Raw genomic sequence first — 27,018 nt, forward strand, 5'->3', positions numbered from 1 at the left:
GACAAGAGAAAAGGGAAATCTTTCCCTTTTCAGGTTAAAGCTCTTTCCAGAGTAATGCTCTGGGGACCTGAGTTCGAATCCCACCATGGCAGATGGTGGAATTTGAATTCAATAAAAAAAACATAAATCCATTGTTGTCAAAATCCATCTAGTTCACTAACGCCCTTTAAGGAAGGATATCTGTTGTCCTTACCTGGTCTGGCCTACATGTAAATTCCAGACCTGGAAAACTCTTACAGGAAGACCATGTGACTCTTAAATGCCCTCTGAATGAGGGCAATTAGGGGTGGGCAATAAATGCAACACCCGCGTCCCATGAATGAATATTTTAAAAAAGCACGGGGAGTGGGGGGAGGAGTCAGATGAAAGGTCATTGACCTGAAATGTTAACCTGGTTTTTATCGCCACAGGTGCTTGCTGAGTTTTCCCAAAACATTCATCTGAAATATTTTACTTATACCTGATTGTGTCTTTTATTATTTTTATACGCCTCAAACTGGATTGTGTAAGCAAACAGCAAATCATTAATACCATTAAACAAGTCATTAATACCACTGGTATCTTAGCCCATAAGTGGCTCAAGATGCTGGTGGAACACTTCTAGACTAGAAAATCAATATATTAAACTGTAGAATATTTTACTGCTCCTGAAATAAGAGGGCTATGGATTAGATGGTGAGTGATATTTGGAAACATACTTTAATCCAATGCCGTACAGCAATGGTTCCAGAAGGCCATTCAGTCCCTCTGGGGGGATGGGTGGGGTGGGGGGGGGGGAAATCAGTTGGTGATGTATCGCCACAACTTATAATTGGAATAGTGGAAATTCATAACCAGATGTTAAAGCAATTGTAAATCATGTTGCTAAAAATCGCACAACAGTCAAAAATGCTGATTTTGAATATATACAACCAACCAATCACAGGTGTTGTTACTTACTGCCTGTGCAAACATCAATTTCAAGAAAAGTAAATCTGACGTCATTAGATAAGTGCAGATTTAGCATTGGTGTCAACCGCAGGAAAGGTCCACACATTCTTCCCCATCTCACCTAAAGGAAATTGAAATGTAATTGTGCGAGGCAGCAGCAGGAAGAGAGAATTTTTAAAAATGCCATTCAAGTAATAGACCAATAAAAGTTGTTATCCCTAATGGCTAGCACTACGTGAACTACTTGTAATAAAAACAGAAAGTTCTGGAAAAACTCAGCAGGTCTGGCAGCATTTGTGGAGAGAGAAACAGAGTTACCATTTCAAATCCAATAGAAGTTCCAAAGTAGAGTCATATTGGACTCAAAAAGTTAATTCTGTTTCTCTCTCCACAGATGCTACCAGACCTGCTGAGTTTTTCCAGCACTTACTACTTTTATTTCAGGTTTGCAGCATCTGCAGTACTTTGCTTTTATTAACTACTTGTACATGTTCAGGGAACCAATAGCTACTGCCTCCCTCCCTAATAGAACAGTGATGATAATTTGTTTTCTAGACTGGGGCCATGAGGCTGCAGGTTGAGAGCTTCTACTCACACAATAGATCTTGAGTATTGGCTAGCCCTTGTCACCTAGCAGCCAGCCATCCAGTCCAACTGGAGCAGTGAACAGCCTTGGCACCTGTGAGTGTCTGAGGATATAAGTGACATCAGAGCTGCCAGAGTACCTTGCACAGACTTGCAGAATCTGGGTCTTGTAGTCACAAACTATCTGGACGTTCATCGAGTGGAAGCCCTTCCCCATAACAAAGGCACCTGGATGACTCCTCTGGTGCATTGATGGCTGCATGTGTGCATGCACCTTGCACCTTGGATGCTGGGGAACCCAGCAATCACTGTAAACCTTCTGGCTTGCTCAGACTGGCTGGCCTTGCCCATATGGAAATGAATAAGTGACATTACCCACCTGAACAGAGCATCAGTCACCAGCTTGACGCTCCATAAAGATTCCCCCACTGACCCCTGGAAAGAGCCACAGGCATAGAGGTTGAGGGCCACTGTGACCTTCACAGCCACTGGCGTGGGGCGTCCACCCATACAGTCGGAGGTGACCTCAGGTCCAATCATCTGACCAATGGAGGTTACAGTCACCCTGGAGAGGTAGAGCCTCCTTCGGCATTGCGCTTCAGACATGTTGAGGTAGCTGCAACTGCCTGTAAACCCTGGCAACAGGATAGTGGTGTCTTCTGTGTCCCCTTCTGCCTTGGACTACTTGCTGGCCCTGCACCCCTTGTGCCTGTGCCTTTCCTCCCACAGATTGCTCCTTTGGAAGCTACATAGGGACACCTGGCCTCCTCTCCCTTCTGCCCCTCTCTTCCTCCTCAGAGGATGTGCCACCAGCAGAGAATACAATCCCCATTATCAGGATTATAGAAGGCTGTCTGGTGCCTGGAAGGGTCCACATGGTCAAAATCCTCCAGGGGCCTTGGAGACACCAATGAGCCCTGAAATGAAGCCTAGAAATGCTAAGACTGAAGCTCAGAACAGAGATGAAACTATCAAAATCCAAAAGCAACCAGCAGCAAACTTTCTCCTAAACTCCTCACTACTCACACTGGCAATGCTGCTGACCCTTTTTATCCCACCCGTGGATGAGGTTTCATTAAAAGTGGGCTGACTGTCCGCCTGTGCAACAAGCGCAAAAATCACATGGGCAGCATAAAATCGGGATCAATTGCCTTTTTAATGGCCTTAAGTGACCCTTTAATTGTTGGTGGGCGTAGCTCCAACATCTACGCGTGCGGACGCCGACCTGAAGATTGCTCGCGTGCGAGATGACATCGGAATGCTCGCCCGATGTCATCTCGTGCTATTTCACATCCGTTCGGGTCAGGCACATGCCCACCCACTAAGTGTAAAATTCTGGCCATAAAGTTTCAAACAAAGAAAATGGTTACTTACTTGAAGGAAATAATCTATCGATTTATGTCCTTTTTCAATCACATTTTGCAATTTCACCTTAAAGCAATTAAACAGTTAAATAAACAGTTATTTTAAGCAGTTTCAGACTAATTTACTAATTTAGTTACTAATTAATTACTAATACAGATTAATTTAATAGCTCTCTGATAGTGGGTAGAGACATTGACCAATGTAGAAATAAGTTATAAGGACTAAAGAAATTCTAAATCAGTGTTGAGTTGGCCATTTGCGAGAAGGAATGCTAAAATTTGGGTAAGGTACTGAATGATTTGTTGGTGTCCACATGTGACACAGCACATGTCAGCACTTTTCAGAGAAAAGGAAGGTTATTGAAAAGAATTGCACTATCTTATGCTGTACTTCAGCTTGCGCTATGTGGAAGCACTTAATTTAGCTGTTTATTAACATATTTCTGTTAAATATCTTAAAGTCAGTAAATGATTTGATATTTGATATCTAGTGACTATAACTCACCATTGCCTCTGTGCTTTTTCAGTAGCACCACAAAAATGATGACAGCAGCAAGAAGTTTCAAGGACAAATAAAGGACCACAGCTAAGAAAACAAAGTTCCATTTCATAGGAAGGCTGCAAATTAAGAAGTAAGATTTACAGTTTCTTTAGAGAAGGCATTATCAAATTACAGTATAGAAATATGACACAAGCTTATTTCACTAACATTAAACCTGAAACTGCAGTGCAACAGCAAGCGAGACTAAAGAAACTATATGAATGTTGTACCTTTCTACAAACTGGTGTAAGGATAACACCTTCTTTGAAGAAACTCTATGTAGAATTTGGTTGAAGTACACACATTATGCAGACATTCATGAAGTTTCTCAGAATATGTTTGAACAGATTCAAAATCGCAAATATATTTTTGAAACAGTTCCAAAAAAATACCTCAGAAGAATAGAGCAGACTGCATTTAGTAGGATTGGCCTTGCAAAGTTCTGGTTAACTAAAGCTTTGCCAGTTAATGACATGGCCCAAAGAATTGAAGGAATGACGATGTATTTCCAAGTCAGGATTCTGAGTGACTTGGAGGGAAACTTCTAGGTGGTGATGTTCCTATCTATGTGCTGCCCTTGTCCTTCTAGATGGTAGTAGTCGTGGGTTTGGAAGGTGTTGTCGAAGAAACCTTGGTGAATTTTTGCAGTGCACATTGTAGATGGTACACACTGCTGCTACTGTGCCATGGTGGTGAAGGGAGTGAATGTTTGCGGATGTGGAGCCAATCAAGTGGGCTGCTCTTTCCTGGATGGTGTCAAGCTTCTTGAGTATTGCGGAAGCTGCACTCATCCAGGCAAGTGGAGAGTATTCCATCACACTCCTGACTTGTGCCTTGTAGATGGTGGACAGGGTTTGAGGAGTAAGGAGGTGAGTTACTTGTTGCATGATTCCTAGCCTCTGACCTGCTGTTGTAGCCACAGCATTTATATGGTTAGTCCAGTTCAGTTTCTGGTTAATGGTAACCCCCAGGATGTTGATAGTGGGGGATTCAGTGATGGTAATTCCATTGAACGTCAAGGGGTGATGGTAAGATTCACTCTTGCTGGAGATAGTCATTGCCTGGCACTTGTGTGGTGCGAATGTTACTTGTCACTTGTCAGCCCAAGCCTGGATATTGTCCAGGTCTTGCTGCATTTGGACATGGACTGCTTCAGTATCTGAGGAGTCACGAATGGTGCTGAACATTTTGCAATCATCAGCGAGCATCCCCACTTCTGAACTTATGATGGAAGGAAGGTCATTGCTGAAGCAGCTGAAGATGTTGGGCCTAGGACACTATCCTGAGGAACTCCTGCAGTTATGTCCTGGAGTTGAGATGACTGACCTCCAACAACCACAGCCATCTTCCTTTATGCTGGAAATGACTTCAACCAGTGGAGAGTTTTCCCCCTGATTCCCATTGACTCCAGTTTTGCTAGGGATCCTAAATGCCACACTCTATCAAATGTGGCCTTGATGTCAAGAGCAGCCACTCTCACCTCACCTTGGGAATTCAGCTATTTTGTCCATGTTTGAACCAAGGCTGTAATGAGGTCGGGAGCTGAGTGGCCCTGGTGGAATCCAAACTGGGCGCCAGTGAGCAGGTTATTGCCAAGCTTGATAGGGTTGCTGACCTCTTCTATTACTTTACTGATGATCAAGAGTAGACTGATGGGGCGGTGATTGGCTGGGTTGGATTTGCCTGCTTTTTGTGTACAAGAATATCTGGGCAATTTTCTACATAGCCGGGTAGATGCCAGTGTTGTAGCTGTACTGGAACATTTTGGCTAGGGGCGCAGAAAGGTCTTCAGTTCTGTTGCCGGAATATTGTCAGCGCCCATAGCCTTTGCACCATCCAGTGCCTTCAGCCGTTTCTTGATATCACGTGGAGTGAAGCAAATTGACTGAAGACTGGCATCTGTGATGCTGGGGTTCTCCTGAGGAGGCTGAGATGGATCATCCGCTCAGCACTTCTGGCTGAAGATTTTTGAAAATGCTTCAGCCTTATCTTTGCACTGATATGCTGGGCTCCTCCATCATTGAGGATGGGGATATTTGTGGAGCCTCTTCCTCCAGTGAGTTGTTTAATTGTCAACCACCATTCACGACTGAATGTGGCAGGAATGCTGAGCTTAGATCTGATCTGTTGGTTGTGGGGTCGCTTAGCTTTGTCTATCACTTGCTGCTTATGCTGTTTGGCACACAAGTAGTCCTGTGTTATAGCTTCACCAGATTGGCACTCATTTTTAGGTATGCCTGGTGCTGCTCCTGGCATGCTCTCTTGCACTCTTCATTGAACTAGGGTTGATCCCCTGGCTTAATGGTAATGGTAGAGTAGAGGATATGCTGGGCCATGAGGTTACAGATTGTGCTCGAGTACAATTCTGCTGCTGCTGATGGCCCACACCACCTCATGGATGCCCAGTCTTGATTTGCTAGCTCTGTTCAAAATCTATCCCATTTAGCACGGTGGTAGTACCACACAACACGATGGAGGGTATCCTCGATGTGAAGGTGGGACTTCGCCTCCACAACGACTGTGCGGTGGTCACTCCTGCCAATACTGATCATGGACAGGAGCATCTGTGGCAGGCAGGTTGGTGAAGATGAGTTCAAGTATGTTTTTCCCTCTTGTTAGATCCCTCACCACCTGCCGCAGAACCAGTCTAGCAGCTATTTCTTTTGGATCTCGTCCAGCTTGGTCAATAGTAGTTCTACCAAGCCACTCACGGTGATGGGTATTGAAGCCCCCTGTCCAGAATACATTCTGCACCCTTGCCACCCTCAGTGCTTCCTCCAAGTGATGTTCGACATGGAGAAGCACTGTTTCATCAGCTGAGAGAGGGTGGTACGTGGTAATCAGCAAGAGGTTTCCTTGCCCATGTTTGACCTGATGCCATGAGACTTCATGGGGGCTGGAGTCGATGTTGAGGACTCCCAGGGAAACTCCCTCCCGACTGTATACCACTGTGCCGCCACCTCTGCTGGGTCTGTCCTGCTGGTGGGACAGGACATTTGCAGGGATGGTGATGGTGGTGCCTGGGACATTATCTGTAAGTTACGATTCCATGAGGATGATTATGTCAGGCTGCTGCTTAACTAGTCTGTAAGACAGCTCTCCCAATTTTGGCACAAGCCCCCAGGTGGTAGTAAGGAGGACTTTGCAGAGTCAACAGGGCGGAGTTTGCAGTTGTTTCTGGTGCTTAGGCTGATGCCAGATGTCTGGTTTCATTCCTTTTTTGAGACTTTGTAGTAGTTTGATACAACTGAGTGGCTTTCTAGGCCATTTCAGAGGGCATTTAAGAGTCAACCACAGCGCTGTGGGTCTGGAGTCACATGTAGGCCAGACCAGGTTTCCTTCTCTAAAGGACATTAGTGAGCCAGATGGTCTTTTACAATTGACAATAATTTCATGGTCATCATTAGACTTTTAATTCCAGTTTTTTTATTGATAAATCTCATTGTGGGATTCAAACCCAGGTCCTCAGAGCATTACTTAGGGTCTCTGGATTACTAGTCCAGCAACAACACCACTGTATCATTGCCTCCCCTCTTAAATAGTGACATCCAGATAAGAAGATGTCAGTATTTCAGCCATTTGATCAGAGCTGAAAAGCTACAGAGATCTCTTCTAGAGGGAAAAGTGGAGGGCAGTAGAAAGAGGGGTTGACCTAGGCATAGTTGGATGATGGACGTCACAGAGTGGTTGCAGACGAGCTACAGTAGATGTATGAGGATAGTGCAGGACAGATACCATGACAGCAGATCTCCTGGTTGGAGGAGCTACAAATACAGAGAGAGAGGTAACATACACTGTAAGTACTTACCAATTAAACAATGAGAAGTCTATATGTTACTGTACATGATTCAAGGAATTCTGTTCTCTTACGTTGTAGAGATAAGTGTAAGTTGACTTAGTACTATGTTGATTTACCCACCAATCTAAATTGACACAAAGCATACCTTAATGGAGATTTAAGATTTGTTATTGTTGAACTTGGTGCTGATGTCAGAGGGGCTGTTGAAGTAAATAGAGACATCAATGCTGATTGGCATGTTACTGATGAGTCACATATAATCTAATACAGTAGAAATCATGGGTACTGAAACTCATTATTTTTCCAATCCTGCTCACTGCTAGAACTATTCAATCTATTGAATGTTCATTCTGCATACTTCATTGATAAAGTGACAGCTATTCAATTATCCAGTTGTGAAGGTAATTTATGTATTACTTCAGTTTCACAATGCACTGTAAGTTTAGTATTGGATTCCGAACAACCTCGTACCCTCCAAACCCACAACTCCATGAATTCTAAAGGATTTCTGGGCTCTCGGCTAGACATCCATTAGAGTTCTAAAATACCTGAACCTCAGGGTAAACACTGCTTGATTGACAGCTCTGGCTCTCTGATCTCTGTCTGCTGTCAAATTTCACAATATTTATTTACTCAGGATTAAGAGGTTTCAAGTGCTTGCAGTCTCAGCTATTGAAACTTTAAAGGGTTTGGATGATTGAAACTTTTAATTGCCCTGTAGTAAAAAGGAGGGTTTTTTAAGAAAGTGGAAAGTTAGCAGTGAATGACCATTTTTAAAAAGTTTTTTTGTTTACATATCCGACTGTCACTATAGGGTTAATTGCTTCTATACATTGCAGTTGAATGGGCATGGAAATAGCTTGACATGGGGGTTATGAGAGGCCATAGGGGAATGGCTGGGGGTATGAGGTGGCATGGTTGGGTCATGGGGAATGTTTGGGTGGTGATGGTGTGTGAGGGCTGAAGACCCTTTCTATTTTTATTTTAACTGGGATGAAGTCCCTTTTAAACAGCCTGCCTCCGCACCCGGCAGCCCCTGTGGATGCCCCCAACCTCTTTCCCAGGTTGGCTGAACTGACTCCAGCCTTCATCTGCCACCCTGGCAATGAAGCTCCTGCCTTGGTAGGCACTTTATCCCGAAGCAAGTGGGTCGAGTCAGGAATTTTCCTGACTCCCCTACCCACCTCAGTGATGAAAATACAGGCCCAAGTGTCAGACACGCAGACAGAGAGAGTGGGCATTATATAATCCAGGTAGCAGCGGTCTTGTCTGCCAGTTGGAGAACTGGCAAAAGACCCACGTTACTTCCTTTGTGGAAGACCCACCATATTTAGTGCTTGCCAGGCACTTAAGTGGTCAGCGGCAAGCCTCCCGATGATCAAGGACCCCCAGGGGTGGGAATCCTGCCTCCAAGAGCTGCTGGCCAACAGAGCCTGGCAGCTGTCCATTGTAAGCTGTGCCACTGCAGGACCACTGGTAGCTGCCAGTGTTACACACACCCAGGGCCCAGCAAGGAAACCCAGACCAGGGTTGAGAGAGAATGGGATGGGGTCCTGGAGTGGGTGTCATGGGAGGGGGTAGGAGGGGTAGGCAGCAAGGGCAGGGGATGGCTCTCAGTGCCATCCTCCTGCCCCTCCCAACTCCCTGATGCTGGGTCCCTTGAACAGGCACTGAGTGCCTTTTAATGAGGGACAGCCTTTCTCAGGCACCTGTGTCGTCTTTGCTTTTTGGGCTTCCTGTGTGGTGGCTGTGCCACACACTGCTGGCTGAATGCCAGAAGTGGTGGGAAGAGGCAATTAAGCAGACATTAATTGCATTAGACAACCTTGATTGGTGGCGGAGGCAGGAAGGCAGAAGGGTCCCCACTCAATACCTCTGACCCAATTAAATGCCCCCTCACCTCAGGGGAGGGCATTAAATTCCACTCTGTGAGGGAGTTGCAAGAGGTGATAGTGATAAATAGTTTGGTATTATCATCATACATGTAATTGTTGATTCCCTGTATTCGGATGAAGTTGCCAAGGAGAAGCATGTAGATGAGGACAAGAATTGGCTGTGAAAAAGGGTTTAATGGGTAAGAATGCACCATAATAGCAGGCACAGAGAATATAATTTGTGCATTTGGCTTGTGCCATTTCAATAGAGGATTCAGACAGGGAGCTTTAATGAGATGGGCGCAGAACCATGAACGTGACTTTGTAATTTCTTGCATTTTTCTTAAGTTTATCTGCACCTCTATCCTTCGACCTCATTTCTACTGTTCAAGTTAATAAACACTCAATAGAATAGTAGCTCCCTTCTTGTTACTCAGCTTTAGCCAAATAGTTTAAACTTTATCCTTTTATCATCCTTATTTCTAACATTCTCTCAGGCCGGACCAAACGGCAACCTTGGTGAACTGTTCAACCAAACTCAACTTCAGGTATCAGATCCTTTCTAGCCACAGAGATGTACTTTCACTTCCCCAGTGTCACCAAACTCCACCCCCATCTCAGCTCTTTAAACATTGAAATTCTTATACGTTAAAGACTTAACGAAACCAAGTCACTCCTTACTGGTCACCAACCTTCATCTTCCATAACCTGTATTTTACCTAAAAAAATTATGACACGTATCCTGTCCCTCAGGAATTTAGTTTGTTCATCACCCCAATGTGCACTGACTAAATTTGCCCATCCCTAAAAATCTCTAAGTCAAGAATCCATGTTTTTGTCTTTTAACTCCTCCATGGTCTCAGTGCCATCCCACAGCCACACCCTTCTTGAGCTTTACATCTCCTTATGAACAGGTTGGGCATATACACATTGGAGTTTAGAAGAAGGAGAGGTGATCATATTGAAACTTATAAGATCCTGAGGGGACTTGATAGGGTGGATCCCAGGAGGATGTTTCCTCTTGTAGGGGAGGCTAGAACTCGGGGACACAGTTTAGGAATAAGAGGTCTCCCTTTTAGACAGAGATGAGGTGAATTTTGTTTCTCTCAGAGGAGCATTAGTCCATGGAATTTTCTTCCTCAGAAAGCAGTGAAGGCTGTGTCATTGAATCAATTCAAGGCTGAATTTGATAGATTTTTGATGGACAAGAGAGCCAAAGATTTTGTGGGAGCAAACAGGAGTTGAGACCACAAACCAGGTCAGCCATGTTCTTATCGAATGGCGAAGCAGGCTCAGAGGGCAAAATGGCCCACTCTTGCATCAATGTTCCAAAATTTCTGCTGCTCTGATTCCTGCTTCTTTTGCATTCCTTTTCCCTTCATCCCATCATTGGCAAAAATTGTTTAAGAACTGAGACTCTCTCTTTCTCTCTGAAATTCCATTCTCAGGCCCCTTTACCATTCTATTCTGTAAAACCTCTGCAAACTCCATCTCTTCAACAAGCTTTTGGTCATTCCCACTTCTCTTCTTTCCTGGCTGAAGTTTCTATTCATCTTCTGTGAAGGACCTTGGGGTGTTTCATTGCATTTGCAATGCATTTTAAATGTAAGTAGTTGTTGGAGTAGTATTCTAATGTGATCTTTGATGAATACTGCTACCAGTCCACTGAAAATAGAGTTCCTACTCAAGCTGTTGGATTCAACCAGATTTCCATTTCAAATATATTAAGGTTGAATTATTTTTGACCCTGTCATTGTTTTTCTATGGTAAGTGGATGTTCAGAGATTTTTATGGTAAGCTACAAAGGAAATATAAGGACTAGGTTACAACTAATAGCAATATCAAATTTTGTGTGATAGTCCAGATTTAAGATTCTGGCCATAGCAGGGTATTTCTAACTATTTTAAATCGCATAAAGATGTCAGCTGAATCTGGATATCTGTATCTGGATATCTGTGAAAGTAACTAAGATCAGTTGAAATTAGGTTAAATCAAATTTAATTGCTGCTCATGTGGTATGGGAACTGTATCCTACTACTTTGTCTCAGACTTAAAATGGTCCTCATGCTTAAATCCCTTTGGCTTCTCGCCAACTCTCCAAAACACACCTCAACTCTTTGTGGTTGATATATGGCTAAACGAACAAGAATTTTATGCTAAAACGGAACATAAAGTGAACACTTTGCTTACTCCAGGTTTACATGCCAGCATGAAACATTTGTATGGTAAATAGATAGATACTTTTCACAATATGGACTTTTATCATGTATTATTGTTTGATGTTTTTGCACATACCACTGCTGTTATTTCTATATCACTTTACCTTCTAAAACCTTTAATTCTACCCAGAACGATCTGTATTTCTGCTGAGACAAACGTATTCCACAGACGTACTGTCCTGCATCTTCCTTTCTCATTTGCTGCAGGGTTATAGAAAGTATTCTACTTCTTTTATCATCAGTGATGGATGCTCTTCCCAAGTACAGTTCATTCACGTATCCAGCAGTATCTGTGATATTAATGCATTTGCCGTCAATCACTTTACACCAGCTTTTTGTATAAGTTTCATCTTCTTGGTCATATCCCAACTGCACAGTGACTCTTTCTGCCAGAATTCCATTGATCACTGTTGGTCCTCTTAGCTTACAGGAACCTGCTGGTATTTAAATTGGAAATAAGTTTGCAATATGACAGGAGGAAGGAAAAGATGTGTCAGTTAACTTTTCCCAAGTGTTACTTAGTATGATAAAGATTGAACCCCTGTCATAAGTTTGAATGCCAATCCAATACCATTTCAGTCTTCTAGACTTCTTCATAAGAACTAGGAGCAGGAGTTAGGCAATTCAGCCCCTCGAGCCTGCCCTACCATTCAATACAATCATGGCTGATCTCATTTCGGCCTCAACTCCAATTTCCTGCCCTCTCCCAAGAACCTTTCAACTCCTTACTAATTAAAAATCTGTCTATCTCCTCCTTAAATTTATTTAGCATCCTGGCAACCACTGCACTCTGAGGTAGTGAATTCCACAGATTCATGACCCTTTGAGAAAAGTAATTCCTCCTTACCTCTGATTTAAATCTACCACCCCTTAGCCTAAAACTATGGCCTCTCATTTTAGAATGCTCCACAAGGGGAAACGTCCAATCCAGGCTTACTTTGTCTATCCCCTTTAGCATCTTATATACCTCAATTAGATCTCCTCTCATCCTTCTAAACTCTAGCGAGTATAGGCCTAAACTGCTCAATCTCTCCTCATAAGACAAGTCCCGCATCTCTGGAATCAATCTAGTGAATCTCCTCCGAACATCCCCCAGTGCAACTACATCCTTCCTCAAGTAAGGAGGCCAAAACTGTGTACGGTACTCCAGGTGCGATTTCACCAAAACCTTAGCACAGTTGCAACAAAACTTTCCTATTTTTATACTCTATTCAGTCTCTATTCAGAGACTTTAAAAAAAATTAAGATTATTTTCCTATCTTCTGAGGTGCCAATCCCCGATGTTGAGGCAAAGCATGGATCATAGGCTTAACTGGGAACACTAGAGTTTATTTTGTCATCTTGGCTTATACTGAGTTATAAAGGCAAAAATAGCGAATTTGGAAAACAAATAACTCCTGATTTACTCGTTGGTGATTAAACCGTACACACAAAATCTCTAAACTGAACAATGAGGAAGTTCTAAAAAGTTGAAGTTTAAAAAGTGGTAGGCAGTTTGCCTTTCTCTGCTTTAATGCTTATTGATATTTACATAGAAAACCATTATCTTTAATTTCTTACCTGCTATCAACACGACTAGTAACATAGCTTTAAAATCCATATTCTGCCCGAAATTAAGGGACAGTATTCTCTCACTTCCCAATTTTGGATTCTGATTTTTTTTTTATGTTTCCTTTCTCAATCTTCCGGAATGAGAAATGATGATAGTTTCTGAATTATTGCTAAATAGATTGCAACTGTTAGCACATAGGGATATTTTCTACACCCTTTGTCTCTTGAATATGATTAAATGATAAATGCTAATAGTATGCTACACTATATAACCAAAGTCTTAGAATCTAAGTCAAATAAAGTCCTAATGAAACTGTATTGTGTCCTAGCCAGATTGTACCTTTAGTGTCTGATTCTGGTTGCAGAGTCAAAGGAATACATTCAAACAGTGGAAAAAGTGTAAAGTAGAATCAAATGTGAGGTTTGAGGAAGATCTGAAGAAACTTAGGCTTTCAATCTTGCAAAGACAATGGGCAGGATTGACCCAGATTTGCATTAAGTTTAGTAGAGGGCGTAAAAAAAGGCGTTTAACCCACCAGTTGCAATGGCAGGTTTTTGCGTTGTATCGTCCACTTCCTGCCTCATTAATTATGCAGCCACAGGAGACACACTGTCTCGCTGGTGGACGGCCTCTGAATCACTTGCCATGCCGTTATCACACTGTTTCCTTGCACGTCATTTATAGTGAGCGTAATAGGGCCACATTGTGAGCTTGATTGATAATCTTAAATTTGTTGTTAGTGCAATTCTTAGCAAACTTGGGATTGTTCAGTAAGTGCTGTCCCATTGTGGAATCCCATTTAATGCTGGACAGTGTAAGGAACAAATCTTTTTATTTCTGTTGAACTGTTGTAAAGAACATATCTTTTTATTTTCTGTTGGACTTTGGATTAAAATTACAGTGGCTACAGGTTGAAAGACATGTCCACCGGAACAGGATGAGAGATATATACAGTGTTACAGTCCTGGAACAGTGTGTGCCATGAAAGGCAGGATGATACTGGAAAGGAGTCCTGGACCAAGGAAGCTATCTGGCAACAACGTTTTAATTGGCTCCTGACCAGGTTTTGTGTGAGGAGCAGTGCAGTCGAATAGCTCCCAGCCTGAAACCTCTTTCTCCTGTGTGTGGGGGATTCCAATAATCCCACAATAATAGCTAGCTGGCTTTTTCTTCTGATATCTCTATAACCTGCTCTCTCTCTCTCTCTGAAGACCCCTGTTACGAGGTAAAGCAGAAAATCACTGTTAGAGATGTTGAGAGGCAAATGCTCAACCAGTGAACTAAATGCTGAAGGTGCTGGAAGACCACCTTGTGTCATCAAGACCTGAAAGGAATTTGGAAGACTTTGATCAAAATTAACCCATCGAATCCTGTATTCCGATTGGTGCTATTGAACTGTTTTATCCCACCCTTAAAATCCATGTGTTGTGTGTTTTATGTGTCTTGTATGCGTGTGTGTGTGTGTGTGTATGTGTGTGTGTGTGCACATTTGGATTTAAGAAGGGGATAGAATTTAAGTTATAGTGTTAGAAATTAGCAGTTCATGTTTCTTTTCTTTTGCCATTAGTTAAAGACAATAAACTAAAGTTCAGTAAACAGTTATTTACTTATTAAGTTTACAAACTTGCTGTTCGTATTCTGTTAACCTAAATTAAACAGTTAGGTAGAATTGGGACAATCTGGTGGTTTGGTCAAACTTTTCGCATTTGTCGCGGCTCGGGGAACAGTGGGGCTGGATATTACAGAGCACTCTCCCCAGCGAGGACAACAGTAAATTCTGAGTTTTACAAACACGGGCTGCTCGAGTATGGTCAGTACTCTGCCTCATGTGAATAGCCAAAGGGATATGCTGTTTGATACAATCCACCTATCATTTAGACATATGACCTACATACCTGGCATCTCACCAGCACTGAAATTCAGGGCAGTGCCTTGACTAGAGTCAACTTGCCTTTTCTGAATTTAAACAAAAGCTTGGGGGGTAACTGTTCTCTGGTGCATTATCTATGGCAACGCCTGAACCAGAGCACAATCAGCACCCTTTTCTCATGTGGTATAAATGGTTCTTCCCATTGAAATTTGGTATACTAATGTCTGTCCTGATGAATGTAAGACAAAGGGTTTTGACAGTATAATCTCTTTTATCAGCAATACACAAGTTCTATTGTACCAAGTGATTAAATATAAATTAGATTTAAAGTATGTGCAGAAAGTGAAATAAAAATTGGGAGATATAGATGGACTCCATCCTAGGCTCTTAAAAGAGGTGGCTAAAGAAGTAGTAGGTGTGTTGGTGGTAATTTTTCAAAAGTCACTAGGTTCTGGAAAGGTTCCATCAGAAAGTAGCAAGAAGGAGGGAGGCAGAAAACAGGAAACTATAGGCCAGTTAGCTTGACGTCTGCTGTGGGGAAGGTGTTAGAGTCAATCATTGAAGAGCTGAGCATTTAGAAAAACAAAAGGTAATCAGGAACAGTCAACATGGTTTTTTGAAAGGGAAATCATGTTTAACCAATTTATTATAGTTCTTTGAAGGTGTGCTGTGGATAAAGGAGAGCCTGTAGACATACTGTACTTGGATTTCCAGAAGGCATTTAATAAGGTGCCATATCAACGGTTATTGCGGAAAAGCTCATGGTGTAGGGAGTAACATTAGCCTGGATAGAGGATTGGTTAGGTGACAGAAAACAGAGGGTATGCATAAATCGGTCTTCGTCTGATTGATGTGACTAGCAGGGTTCCACAGGGCTGGAACCTCAACTTTTTTCAAGTTACATCAATGCCTACAGTAAGGAGAGTGAAGGCATGGTAGCTAAATTTGTAGACAACATAAAGATAGGTAGGAAAGTAGGTTTTGAAGAAGACAAAGAGTTGACAGACAGATATAGATAAGTTGACTGAATGTAAAATCCAGCAAATGAAGAATAATGTGGGAAGATATGAAGTTGTTCACCTTGACAGGGTTAAAAAGGGGTATTAATGATTGCAGCATTCAGAGGGATCTAGGTGTCCTTGTGCATGAGTCACAAAACGTTAGTATGCAGGTACAGCATATAATCAAGAAAGCTATCGGAATGCTATCCTTTATTATGAGAAGAATTAAATGTAAAAGTAAGGATGTTGCACTTCAGTTACACAAAGCATTGGTGAGACTGCATCTCAAATAGTGTGTGCAGTTTTGGTCTCCTTATTTGAGGAAGGATGTAAATATGATGGACGCAGTTCAGTGGTTTACTAGCTTAATACCTGGAATGAGTGGGTTGTCTTATGAGCATAGTTTGGACTGGCTGGGGCTTGTTTCCAATCGAGCTTAGAAGAGTGAGGGGTGACTTGATTGAAGTATATAAGACTTGACAAGGTGGGTGTGGAAAAGATGCTTCCTCTCATGGGTGAATCTAGAACTAGGGTGTACTGGTTTAAAATTAAGGGTTGTCCTTATAGGACAGAGGTGAGAATTTTTTTCTATCAGAGGATTGTGTGGCTTTGGAACTCTGCCTCAGGAGGCAATGGAAGCAGAGTCACTGAAAATTTTTATGGCAGAGGTAGATAGATTCATGTTAGGGTAGGGATTCAAAAGTAATCTGGGGTAGACGGGAACATAGAAATTGAAACACAAACAGATCAGAAATTATCTTATTGAATGGTGGAGCAGGCACAAGGAGCCGAACGGCTTACTTCTGCTCCTATTTCATATATTTGTATGCCCGTGATGCAATTTCGAGCACGATTTGTGTCTGTATTACTGATATGCCCAAAGCAGAAAATGTAGCCCACAATCATTATTGGAAGCTAACTTTGTCCAATCTTGTCAATAGCCTGAGCAAAAGCTTCTACCTTTGATAGCTTAAATACTTCACATAACTTTGTAAAATCGGCAAATAGAAAATTCTTCATATCATAGTTACTGTAAAGCTAAGAACATTATAAAATTCAGAAATGATAAAGCATATACCTGTCTACAACAGCATCAGTCATATACAATAAACAGATGCACTGAAGCGCTGCAGACAGTCATTGTAGTCATGCAGGTAAATGAAGTAACCAATTAATGCACAGCAAGATCCCTAAACCAGTAATGAGATAAAAGATCAGTTAACTTGTTTTAGTAGTGTTGGTTGAGAGACAAATGTTAAACTTTTAAAATTCTTTATGACCAGTTTAAACTGACATATAGAACTCAACTGAAAGTGGGCAGCATCGCCGACAATAGCATGGCACAATATTGTACTGAAATACAGTAAACTCGAGTCAAATCCCAGCAGGGCTGTCCTGAAATTCTGGTTAAGAGGTTCAAGACTCTCCACCCCCTTTTTCCAATAATTTATATTTTTAAAATATATTTTTCTTTTCCCATTTTATCTCCTTTTAGCCCATTTTGATCCCTTTCCCCCCACCCCACCCCCACTAGGGCTATCTGCCACTTGTTTGTCCTTTCTACCCTTAATGTCACCATTAGCACATTCCTTAGATAATATCACCATCGTCAACACCCCTTTGTCCTTTTGTCTATGACATCTTTGGCAATCTCTTCTTTGCCTCCACCAATCACTGGCCTTCTATCCAGCTCTACCTGTCCCACCCCGCTCAACCAGCTTATATTTCATCACATTTCTATATTTTAGTTCTGATGAAGTCAGACTCGAAGCGTTAACTATGTTCCTCTCCGCAGATGCTGTCAGACCTGCTGAGTTTTTCCGGCTATTTTTGTTTTCTTCAAGACAGCTGTTGGGATAGGTAGCTATTCCCATCCCCATTCTTGCTGGAGTGAATGCCTGTTTATGGAACTGTTCCAAAATGTTCTCCTTGGCTTTCAGAATGGTTGACAAACCTGATGGCAAAATCTTCCACTCTTTCGTAATGCCTGCTTTTGTTTTATGCCATGGTTTTCCATTTGCTTCAAGTTCACCTTCTCTCTGATTGACACTTTTAACTTTCTCTCAGGTTTCATCATACTCGTACATTTTGCACGTCACTCCAGAGTAATCTTGCTGTGAAACAGCTTGTTTAACATTTCATATTTGAGTACGCAGGGGTCTAACCACTCTGCTCTGATTGGTCATTGTGGTAACAAACCAGCAGAAGAGGCTGGTTTGCTTGCTCCTCGGAAGCACCTCTTTCGCAAAGAATTTCAGCAAAATTGGATCAACTACTACAGAATTTTGGCTAACCATGGGTATTGTTCTTGGGCTTTTGCTATTCTGCCTGCAGGGATGGTTAATATCTTCAGCACAAGTGGAATTTTGTGTCATCTGAGTTTGATTTACCGAGGTTTCACTGTATTAGCTAGATTAAGTGATTTAAAACATGAAGTGAAGACACAACCTTATGCCTCAGACTGAGAATGGCACCAATCGGATAAATAGCCACTAAAAATAAGACATTTTTTTTTAATTTTATTAGTCCAACTAGAAAATTTGAAATTATACTACAGAAGGTTGAATGACTGGCCTTATATTGCTGGGAATAACAAATAATATTCACAAATTTAATCATATCTTCATTTTTACAAATTTAGTTCAGACAGGCAGACCAGTTTTGGTGGATACCATTAGTCTTTTTGTTTAAACTGGAGAAATCCTCTGTAAACTATCTTCTTTGCCAGGATCTATTCCATTTTTCCAATGCCTCCTGTCAGTTGGAGTCTTGCCACCGTTTTGATTACACTATTCAACTGCTGCCATAAGGGACCCAGTAACAAATCCTGCATATACAGGTGGCAGGATTTTGGACTAGCTGAGCAGAGCAGTCAATATCAAAAATGTCAAACCAAGATTTATGCAGCATTATGGATAGGATCAGTGATGGGAATTTAAAATCACGAAAACATTTACGAGTCCTCAGATATTGAGCAGTCCGTGTCAATATGCAGCAAGACCTGGATAACATACAGGCTTGGGCTTACAATGGCAAGTAATGTTTGTGCCAGGCAATGACCATCTCCAACAGGAGAGAATCTAACCATCTCCCCATGACATTTAATGGTATTATCAGTGCTGAATCCCCTATCATCAACATCCTTTTGGAGGGGGGGGCGGGGTTACCACTAACTAGAAACTGAACTGGACTACAAGAGAAGGTCACAGGCTGGAATTCTGTGGTGAGTAACTCAGCTCCTAACTACACAAAGCCTGTCCCCATCATCTGCAAGGCATAAGTCAGGAGTGTGATGGAATACTCTCCACTTTTCTGGATGGGTACGGCTCCAAAAACACTCAAGAAGCTTGAAACCATCTAGGCCAAAGCAGGCTGCTTGATCTGCACCCTACCACCTTAAATATTCACTCACTCCACCACTGATGCACAGGCAGCAGTACTATATACAAGATGCACTGCTGCAACGTACCAAGGGTCCTTCGACAGCACCAGATACATGGGAACACCATTGACTGCAAGTTCCCCTCAAAGCCACACACCATCCTGACTGGGAACTATATCACTGTTCCTTCATTGTTGTTGGATCAAAATTCTGCAACTCTCTTCCTTAAAAGCACTGTGGGAGTATGCGCACCAAATGGACTGCAGTTCAAGAAAGTGGCTCACCACCACCTTCTCATGGGCAATTAGGGATGGTCAACAAATGTTGGCCTCGTCAGTGATGCCCACAACCCATGAAAAAATAAAATAAATTAATTACTACTAGTAATTTAGAATGACATTGTACTTGACAATAAATGATCTTAGCATGACAAAAATTATAATAAATATTCTGCAGATAGCATTTTTGAATTCACTTGAAACAGAGTAATGAAAAATAACTGAAAGGAGCAATATTAACTGTAGATTTATCAGCACTGGATTTAATGTTTCTTCTCCAGTTTACAAGAACACTTCAGTTTATTGGAAGTCTAGATTACACATTTCAAAACTACATTTACATGAACATATCTCCAGATGAGTTTTATGTCAGTAGTTCTGCATCAAGGCTAAAACTTTGCTTGTGCTGTCTTGGCCAATATTTTGAGGTCGGAGATACATTTGGCAATGCTCTCTTTCTCCTACGAAGAAAAATGCAAAATATTAGCAGAGTTGTGTTCTTTTAAGCCATCATATGAAAGAAAAAGTAAAAACCAACTTAGGAATCTTAAGAATGCAAAGATAAAATATGTGGCACAATGGTGATCCAGGAAGATCCCTGTCAGTCAGTCCCAGCCAGGTGGATGCTGGTCTAGGAAAAGGAAAAAGCCAGAGCTCCCACTGATCTAGTAACACATTCTGGACATCTGAATTGCAAGAGAACATAAAGGTGACTCCCATGTTTTATCTGAAGCTCATGGTTCAATTCCCTATATTGTACAGGTACCAAGGTGCTTTAGAACTATAGCCTAACACAAGGCTCTTCTTCAAGAGAGGTGGGCCAGGGAAAAAAATCAAGAGGAAGATTCAGGAAATGTAAACAGTACATTTCTTTTGAAATTTGGAAAATTAAAAATTAGCAAAATATCAAATGAAACCACCAATCGACTGAGGGATAATCAACTGCAAACATCATTTAGATACATCTGTTGAACATTAAATAAAAGTTGTCTGTTTCAAGCGCATTGGGTACTATGACATATCTCATCCACATGCTTGCTGTAAACTGGATACATGTATCGTCTTCTTGTATTCCGAAGGTTTGGTAGCTCTATAATTGATGTACAACTCCCACAGGCTCTACAGCTGTTCAGCTCAACTCTATCATGACAGTCTATGAAAGCCAACATCTTTCATCACTTTTCTCTACCTACCTGCTGTGGTGTGATACTCTGGATTACACTCTTCTCCACCCAGTTAACCATATGTTCTTGTGCAAGCCTTCGCTGAAGATGCTGGAGACTGACTTGGTAATCCAGGCGTTTCTTCACTGCATTGTACACCATGTGCAGTCGTTCACGGTAGTTGGTTTCTAGCATCATTGCAACATTATTCTGCAAACAGATAAAAACTGTCCAAATGCTTGCAGTTATGTTCCTTCTGATCGCATTTGTGACACAATGCTATAGTCAATGGTAGAAATTCATAATTCTATATACACATTAGCCATGATATTTAATGCTCCCTTTTTCATAGGCCACTGTAGGATCTTTCCCTGCCCCTATTTGGTACACAAAACAGAAATATTGTGAACACTCAGCAGGTTTGACAGCATCAGATGGGAACATTTTGGGTGCAAACGCTTTCATCAGAACTGCAAGACATTACAGAACAAAAAGGGAAGGAAGCAGAAAAGAAAGGATAGGTAAGAAAAATAGAATAACCTATAAATTGCTTGAGTAGAACTCATGAGAAGGTTAAAGAGCAGAACTGGTATTAGCACAAGACAATAGGCAAGCAGTAAAAGAAATTAAAGTCAGTTAGAAGTCTTAGAATGCAGGAATAGTTTTGGGGTGGTTAATATGCTACTTTTCAAAACAATTTAAAATGCTCGACATAAAGAAAATAATCCATTTGGCATTGTTTCTAATACAGTCATATAAAATGGTAATAAGATTTGCCACAGAATCTATATTCTGTTGCTTGTGCCAGCTGCAGAAACAGTGTTTGATTTGCTGCAAAGTTTTTGGGAAGCCTGATATTAAGTGACCTATGACAAAATAACACATAGCCATTTTCTACATTTATGTCAAAAACCAAAAGCTTTTAGGATTTTCTTCAAAAATACAACAAGCTAGCTGCAGCAGCTATCACCTCCTTGTAACTCAAAGTCTCACAAATGCAACTCATTTCCCTAATATAAGCTTTTCATATTTATGGTTTACCTCCAGCTTGTATTAGAGGTTTAGTTCCACTTATCTGGGTTCATTCTGCACCTATCAGACAAACATGTGAGTTTCACAGGAACATGAATTTATATTAGTACAGCAGGACATTTGTCAAATTATTCTCAGGTTCTCGAGTTCAGTGATAGACAATAGAGAACTCTGGCAATTTTCGAGCTGATCTAAACTGCAGCATAACCCAGGTACCACATGAAAATTGTTACCACCACTTAACTTAGGCTGTGCAATTCTTTTTAAAGAAAGAACTTGCATATATAGCACTTTAGAAGTGTAGCCACTGTTATACTACACACAAATGCAACAATTTGCACAAATAAAGGTTTGATAAACACTATAATAAACTATCAGAAAGCATGTGTTAGTAATGTTGGAGAAGGGCTAAACATTGGCTACATCACTGGCGAATAGGACATCATTCATTTACCAAATTCAAAACTGTGGCAAGTGACAAGGCTATTGTGCCAATCAATATCAATAATTAAAACTGGACCATATTGGACCAATAAAACAAAATATATTCATACCCGTTTTGCATCAAAAAGGTGATGACGTCCTTCTATTCTCCATTGTTCTTTCGTCTCCTGTTTGATAGCTTCCTCCAGACTGTTTATGGCTGCATCTTTCACTTCTTGTGCTTTTTCAACTTTGGTCTGTTAATGTCAAGCAAAATAGACTATATAGCATGAAGCTGAATCCTAAGTATTTTGTAAAGCATTAAATATAGTGAGAATTTTCTCAGTATTAGAGGAACTTTAGAAAAGGGATATGTTCAAAAATTTTTTTTGAAGGTAACATTTAACCAACGGCTGGAGATATCACTAGCTTTCCTTTAACCACTTTCCTAAATGTGTTTATACAATTCCAGAAAACAAAAAAAGTCTCCTTTTTACACAATTCTCAACACATTTCATGTGCTTTGCTAGATTAAAGCATCATGACCGAACAGAATTCAACCTTGTCAAGATCGATCTTGTTCTCTCAGGGAATCGAGAAATATAGGGAGCTGGTGAGAAAGTGGAGTTGAGATAGATCAGTAATGATCGCACTGAATGGCAGAACAGGCTCAAGAGGCCAAATGGTTTATTCCTGCTCCAATTTATGTTCTGATATCCAGCTTTTGTACCAAGCACAGCCACTGAATCTCAACACACTTACCTCATTCAATTTGTCAGCAAATTTTGCCACATCCTTGCCAAACTTTTTGACACCATAGAGGATAACAATGCCAATTGATATAGCTGAAATTGTTTCATGGTTAATGACATAAATTTCCTTTGATAGAAGGTAAGTCAACAGCCCAGTGCCAAATATGTAAGGGCCTACGGAGAAAAACCAAATAAGAAGATTCAAAGATTGGTCACTATTAACAATGATTTTAGGACCAAAGGTAGAAAATTTATTCTGGCTATTCAAATTTTTACAATAACTCGAATACAATTTATCTATAGAAGGCATCTTAGATTTAACGTTCAGCAGATTCCTGCTTTGAACTTATGGTACATGAATTCTGTTTCTATACAAAGTTGCACAGAGAACATGAAGTCCAAAGCACAATCCAGTGTTAGCCTGCATTAATAGCTCAACACTTTCAACTCCATAACATTAAATATTGCTTTCACAGATCATGCTTATCATGTTAATTACACTTTGGATAAAGTTCTATCAACCTGCAGGTGATTAATGAATTTGAAAGAGCGCTTCTGTTGCTCATTTATGTAAGAAATTTTTTTTCCAAATATTAAGTTGGACCACTAACATTATAGCTCTGATCCAAGAATAAAATATTCACAAAGACTGTTCTTACAAATGCGAAGCAGTATTTTAATGCAATACAAAAAGGATAAATAGAGCAATTTTGAAAAACAGAGGATCACATAGGATGTAGGACACACAAACAGACCATTTGACCCAACCAGTCAATACCAATGTTTATGCTCCACTCAAGGAACTTACTACAAATCCACTGAATTTGCAAAGTTATGGACTGACCTGTTACCCCGGTTTTGGGATAAAAGAACTGGAAAAATTCTTCTGGAATCAGACCATAGCGTACCTTGCCTCCTTCCTCGGGAAGGGGTGGCACTGGTCTCCGAGACTGATGGCTCGTATGAAAAGTCCTGGATACTGACAATAAACTGGGAAAAAGAATCAATCAACAACGCTACACAGTTTGTAGATTTCAGACAGATATTAGCAAATTATCATAGCGTAAAACATCATTATATTTTTATTTCCTCGAAAGCACTCCCTGGATGGAGAGACACATAATTCCAATTTATATAAACCTCATTCCTTCAGAAAAAAAGCAGCCTCAATATTTCATCAGTTTTTTCCAAATTAGGATAGAATATGGGTTCTCAAGGTAAAATAAGATGGATGAAAACTGATACACTGAAATAAGAAATTAAACAATTATAGTTTTACAATATTTTGGTCATGTCCAATTGATTGCAATGTCTCATAACTGTCATTTTGATAAATCTCATCAATGATTACTCAATATAAGAAACTCCTTTTACTAACCTGGCGCTGATAGGTGCTGATGTCTTCAGAGTCGAAGCTGAAAAAGGATTACACATAAATGCTTAAGACTTGAACAAATTAGTCAGTAAATGCATTATCAAATAAAACATACCTTAAAAAAAATACATCTTTTATGATTCAGTGTGATAGACATCAACACAGAAAATGCAACCACCCCATTTCATGCAGCTTTGTACTATCAAAGTCTGAGGAACACAGATTCAATCTGCCATTTCCATTTTCCACACCAACTATCGTTGTGGAATCAGCGACACTGCTAATTCAAACATACCCATGGATGAAATTTTGGCAATCTTCCTCCTGCTAGAATTGGTACCAACCTAAACTCACTTCACATGGGGCCCTTACAGTCAACAGATACTCACCCCAATGCTGGATTGAATATCATGTCCCAGGGATGATAAGATGCTGAATCTTAATGCAAGCATTTTTTAAAAATGTAAATAGGTGCTTAGTATTTGGATTTTTGTTGGTTAAATGTGCTGCACAGGAAGAATAGCAAAAACAAACCTTAAGTCTACTTGACCCCTCATTTAAAATGGAGACTAAGTAATTAATTTTGACTTGAAATTTCTTTGAGTTTTCACTGTAGAGGGAGGGAACTTTACACAACTGTCTCCCATTTCAAGTATCCAAGTGGGATTAGAATGCACAATAACCTTAAAAGGGGACCGAATAAGAGTTAGGAAAAAACAAACATAAGCGACTACGCGGAGAATGAGATAGTTAACTCTTCTAACGAAGTTCTATTGCATGAGGTGTTGCAAATGTGGTCAGCTTGATATCTACTTGAGACAACCATATTCACCCAACTGGTGAGGATTAGTTTGGTTGGGTGTAGAAGGTGGCCACCTTGTGACCTTTAAGCTGGCTGTTGCATTAAGGCGTCTGACTTTGCCTAGAGGACACGAACATCCAGGCCCCAGTACTAAGGGCTCTATACCAGGTCCGTCAGGAAGCGGGAGTATATCGCAATGTTGCTGTAGAATGAGCACCAAGGTATCCGTAGGCCCTCGGAACGGGATCCTCTCTCTCTCTACCCTCCCCATGTCCTTGTCCAGCCGAACCAGCATCTCTAACATACTTTTTCCCTTACCAGAAGTCAGAACGACGCGGGACAACATGATTTCGAGTGCTGTGCGCGCCCTTCTTGTTAACGATTGCCCGCTCCTGTAAGGAGATACAAGGGCAAGCAAGAGGTTCCCGGGCAGACTTCCTGCCTCCCTCTCCGCCACCGACCTCTCACCCAAAATGGCAGCCGCCGAGCCCGGGGAGGGAAGCGGGCGCGCAGAGCAGGCCGGGTAATGGCGGCCCTGGTCTCGCGAGAGGCGGCGAACGCGCGCGCGGGGTCAGGGGTCAAGCGGAAGCACGCGGAGCCGCCGCGGCGCTCGGAGAAGCCGAGCCGCCGGTGATGGAGAATCGCTGGGGGATCCCGCCCAATGCGCCCGCCTGTATGGAGAGGCACCTGGACGCGCTTCACTACCGGAAAGGTAACGCGGGAGGCGGGGGGAGAATCTTTCACCGGCTGTTCCCAGCTGCATGAACCGCTGATCTTCTGGAAATTGCGATTTAATGAAAGTTGTGGTAATTGTTACCGCGGCGACCACTGCGTTGGCCGGTTGGACCCTGCTGAGCGGAGGGGGAGGTTGGAGACGGAGGAGAGGGAGATGGAGGCGGATGGGAAGGGGGGTGCCCGGGACGGGCGGAGGGGAAGGGGGGACGGGCAGGGGGGGCGGAGGGGAAGGGGGGACGGGCGGCGGGGGGCGGAGGGGAAGGGGGGACGGGCGGAAGGGGAAGGGGGGGACGGGCGGGGGGCGGAGGGGAAGAGGCGGAGGGGGGGAGGCAGGTGGAGGGGGGGATGGGCAGAGGGGGGTGAGGGAGGCGGAGAGGGGGATGGAGGGGTGGGGCGGAGAGGGGGATGGAGGGGTGGGGCGGAGGGGCGGATGGAGGTGAGGGAGGAGGATGGGGGTGCGGAGGGGGGGATGGGGAGGGGGAAGGCAGGGGGTGAATGGAGGGGACAGGGGATGGACGATGGGAGGGGGATGGAGGAGAGGGGCGGGAAGGGGGGATGGCGAGGGATGGAAAGGGAGGAGGTATGGGGGGAAGTGGGGAGAGATGGAGGGGGAGGTGGGGGGGGTGGAGACAGTTAGGGGGAGATGAAGGTGGGGGGGAGGCAGGAGGGGGAGATGAAGGTGGGGGGGAGGCAGGAGGGGGAGATGAAGGTCGGGGGGAGGCGGGAGGGGGAGATGAATGTGGGGGGGAGGCGGGAGGGGGAGATGAATGTGGGGGGGAGGTGGGGGGGGGTGGAGATGAAGGTGGGGGGGAGGCGGGAGGGGGTGGAGATGAAGGTGGGGGGGAGGCGGGAGGGGGTGGAGATGAAGGTGGGGGGGAGGCGGGAGGGGGTGGAGATGAAGGTGGGGGGGAGGCGGGAGGGGGTGGAGATGAAGGTGGGGGGGAGGCGGGAGAATCTCAACTTTCTGTTTTCTTTCTATTTTCTTTGCATTTTTATTTCTGTTGGCCTCTCTCAGGTCTTTTTAACAACTTCATTATTTGCATGACCTTGTGGTGCCTTTATGTTGCCTCATTGAGCTGGTTGTTTATTCCATTAGTCCATTCTTGCCAAAAGTGACTGGTCCTTCAATCTATTGCTTCTTTACTGTGATTGTAGCATCTGCACTCTCTCCCCCCCTCCCCGCTGCTCCTTTTTCAGTTAGGAATAAGTGTTGCACATCAAACATGAATTTTTCCTTTTCATTTTGCACATGTGTACATATAGCTGCAATCATTTTGTTTCATTATTCATTCATCTGTATGTTGCAGCATAGTAATTAACAGATATGTTTTTCATGCTCAG

General features: G+C 42.4%; 3 protein-coding genes across 5 annotated transcripts in view; 1 reads left to right on the forward strand and 2 right to left on the reverse strand.

Annotated features, from left to right (window-relative positions):
* Positions 1–811: 811 nt before the first annotated feature.
* Positions 812–12,959, reverse strand: LOC121282530 (CMRF35-like molecule 1). Of its 3 annotated transcripts, none has more exons than XM_041196261.1 (6): positions 12,873–12,959; positions 11,417–11,602; positions 7,365–7,419; positions 3,385–3,497; positions 2,890–2,946; positions 812–1,051 (listed from the first exon to the last, which is right to left on the reverse strand). In XM_041196261.1, exons 1-5 carry the CDS (start codon positions 12,910–12,912, stop codon positions 2,924–2,926), a joined length of 417 nt encoding a protein of 138 aa, XP_041052195.1. In that variant the 5' UTR covers positions 12,913–12,959; the 3' UTR covers positions 812–1,051; positions 2,890–2,923. The 3 variants fall into 3 exon arrangements, with proteins under 3 accessions (XP_041052195.1, XP_041052194.1, XP_041052193.1); XM_041196260.1 differs by having other exon boundaries at positions 11,417–11,746; XM_041196259.1 differs by having other exon boundaries at positions 11,417–11,749.
* Positions 12,960–19,631: 6,672 nt separating this feature from the next.
* Positions 19,632–25,458, reverse strand: atp5pb (ATP synthase peripheral stalk-membrane subunit b). Its single transcript, XM_041196001.1, has 7 exons — positions 25,261–25,458; positions 24,144–24,180; positions 23,610–23,755; positions 22,776–22,939; positions 22,145–22,270; positions 20,589–20,768; positions 19,632–19,856 (listed from the first exon to the last, which is right to left on the reverse strand). The coding sequence occupies exons 1-7, from the start codon at positions 25,286–25,288 to the stop codon at positions 19,785–19,787; spliced, it is 753 nt and encodes a 250-aa protein (XP_041051935.1). The 5' UTR covers positions 25,289–25,458; the 3' UTR covers positions 19,632–19,784.
* Positions 25,459–25,518: 60 nt separating this feature from the next.
* Positions 25,519–27,018, forward strand: part of LOC121281802 (methylosome protein 50-like) — a 31,825-nt gene continuing 30,325 nt past the window's right edge. Inside the window, exon 1 of the mRNA XM_041194804.1 lies at positions 25,519–25,654. Within this exon, the coding sequence (XP_041050738.1) occupies positions 25,576–25,654 (79 nt within the window). The 5' untranslated portion in view covers positions 25,519–25,575. The remainder of the gene's footprint in view (positions 25,655–27,018) is intronic.

This window comes from Carcharodon carcharias, chromosome 9 (genome assembly GCF_017639515.1).
Source record: "Carcharodon carcharias isolate sCarCar2 chromosome 9, sCarCar2.pri, whole genome shotgun sequence".
Classification (NCBI taxonomy): Eukaryota; Metazoa; Chordata; class Chondrichthyes; order Lamniformes; family Lamnidae; genus Carcharodon; species Carcharodon carcharias.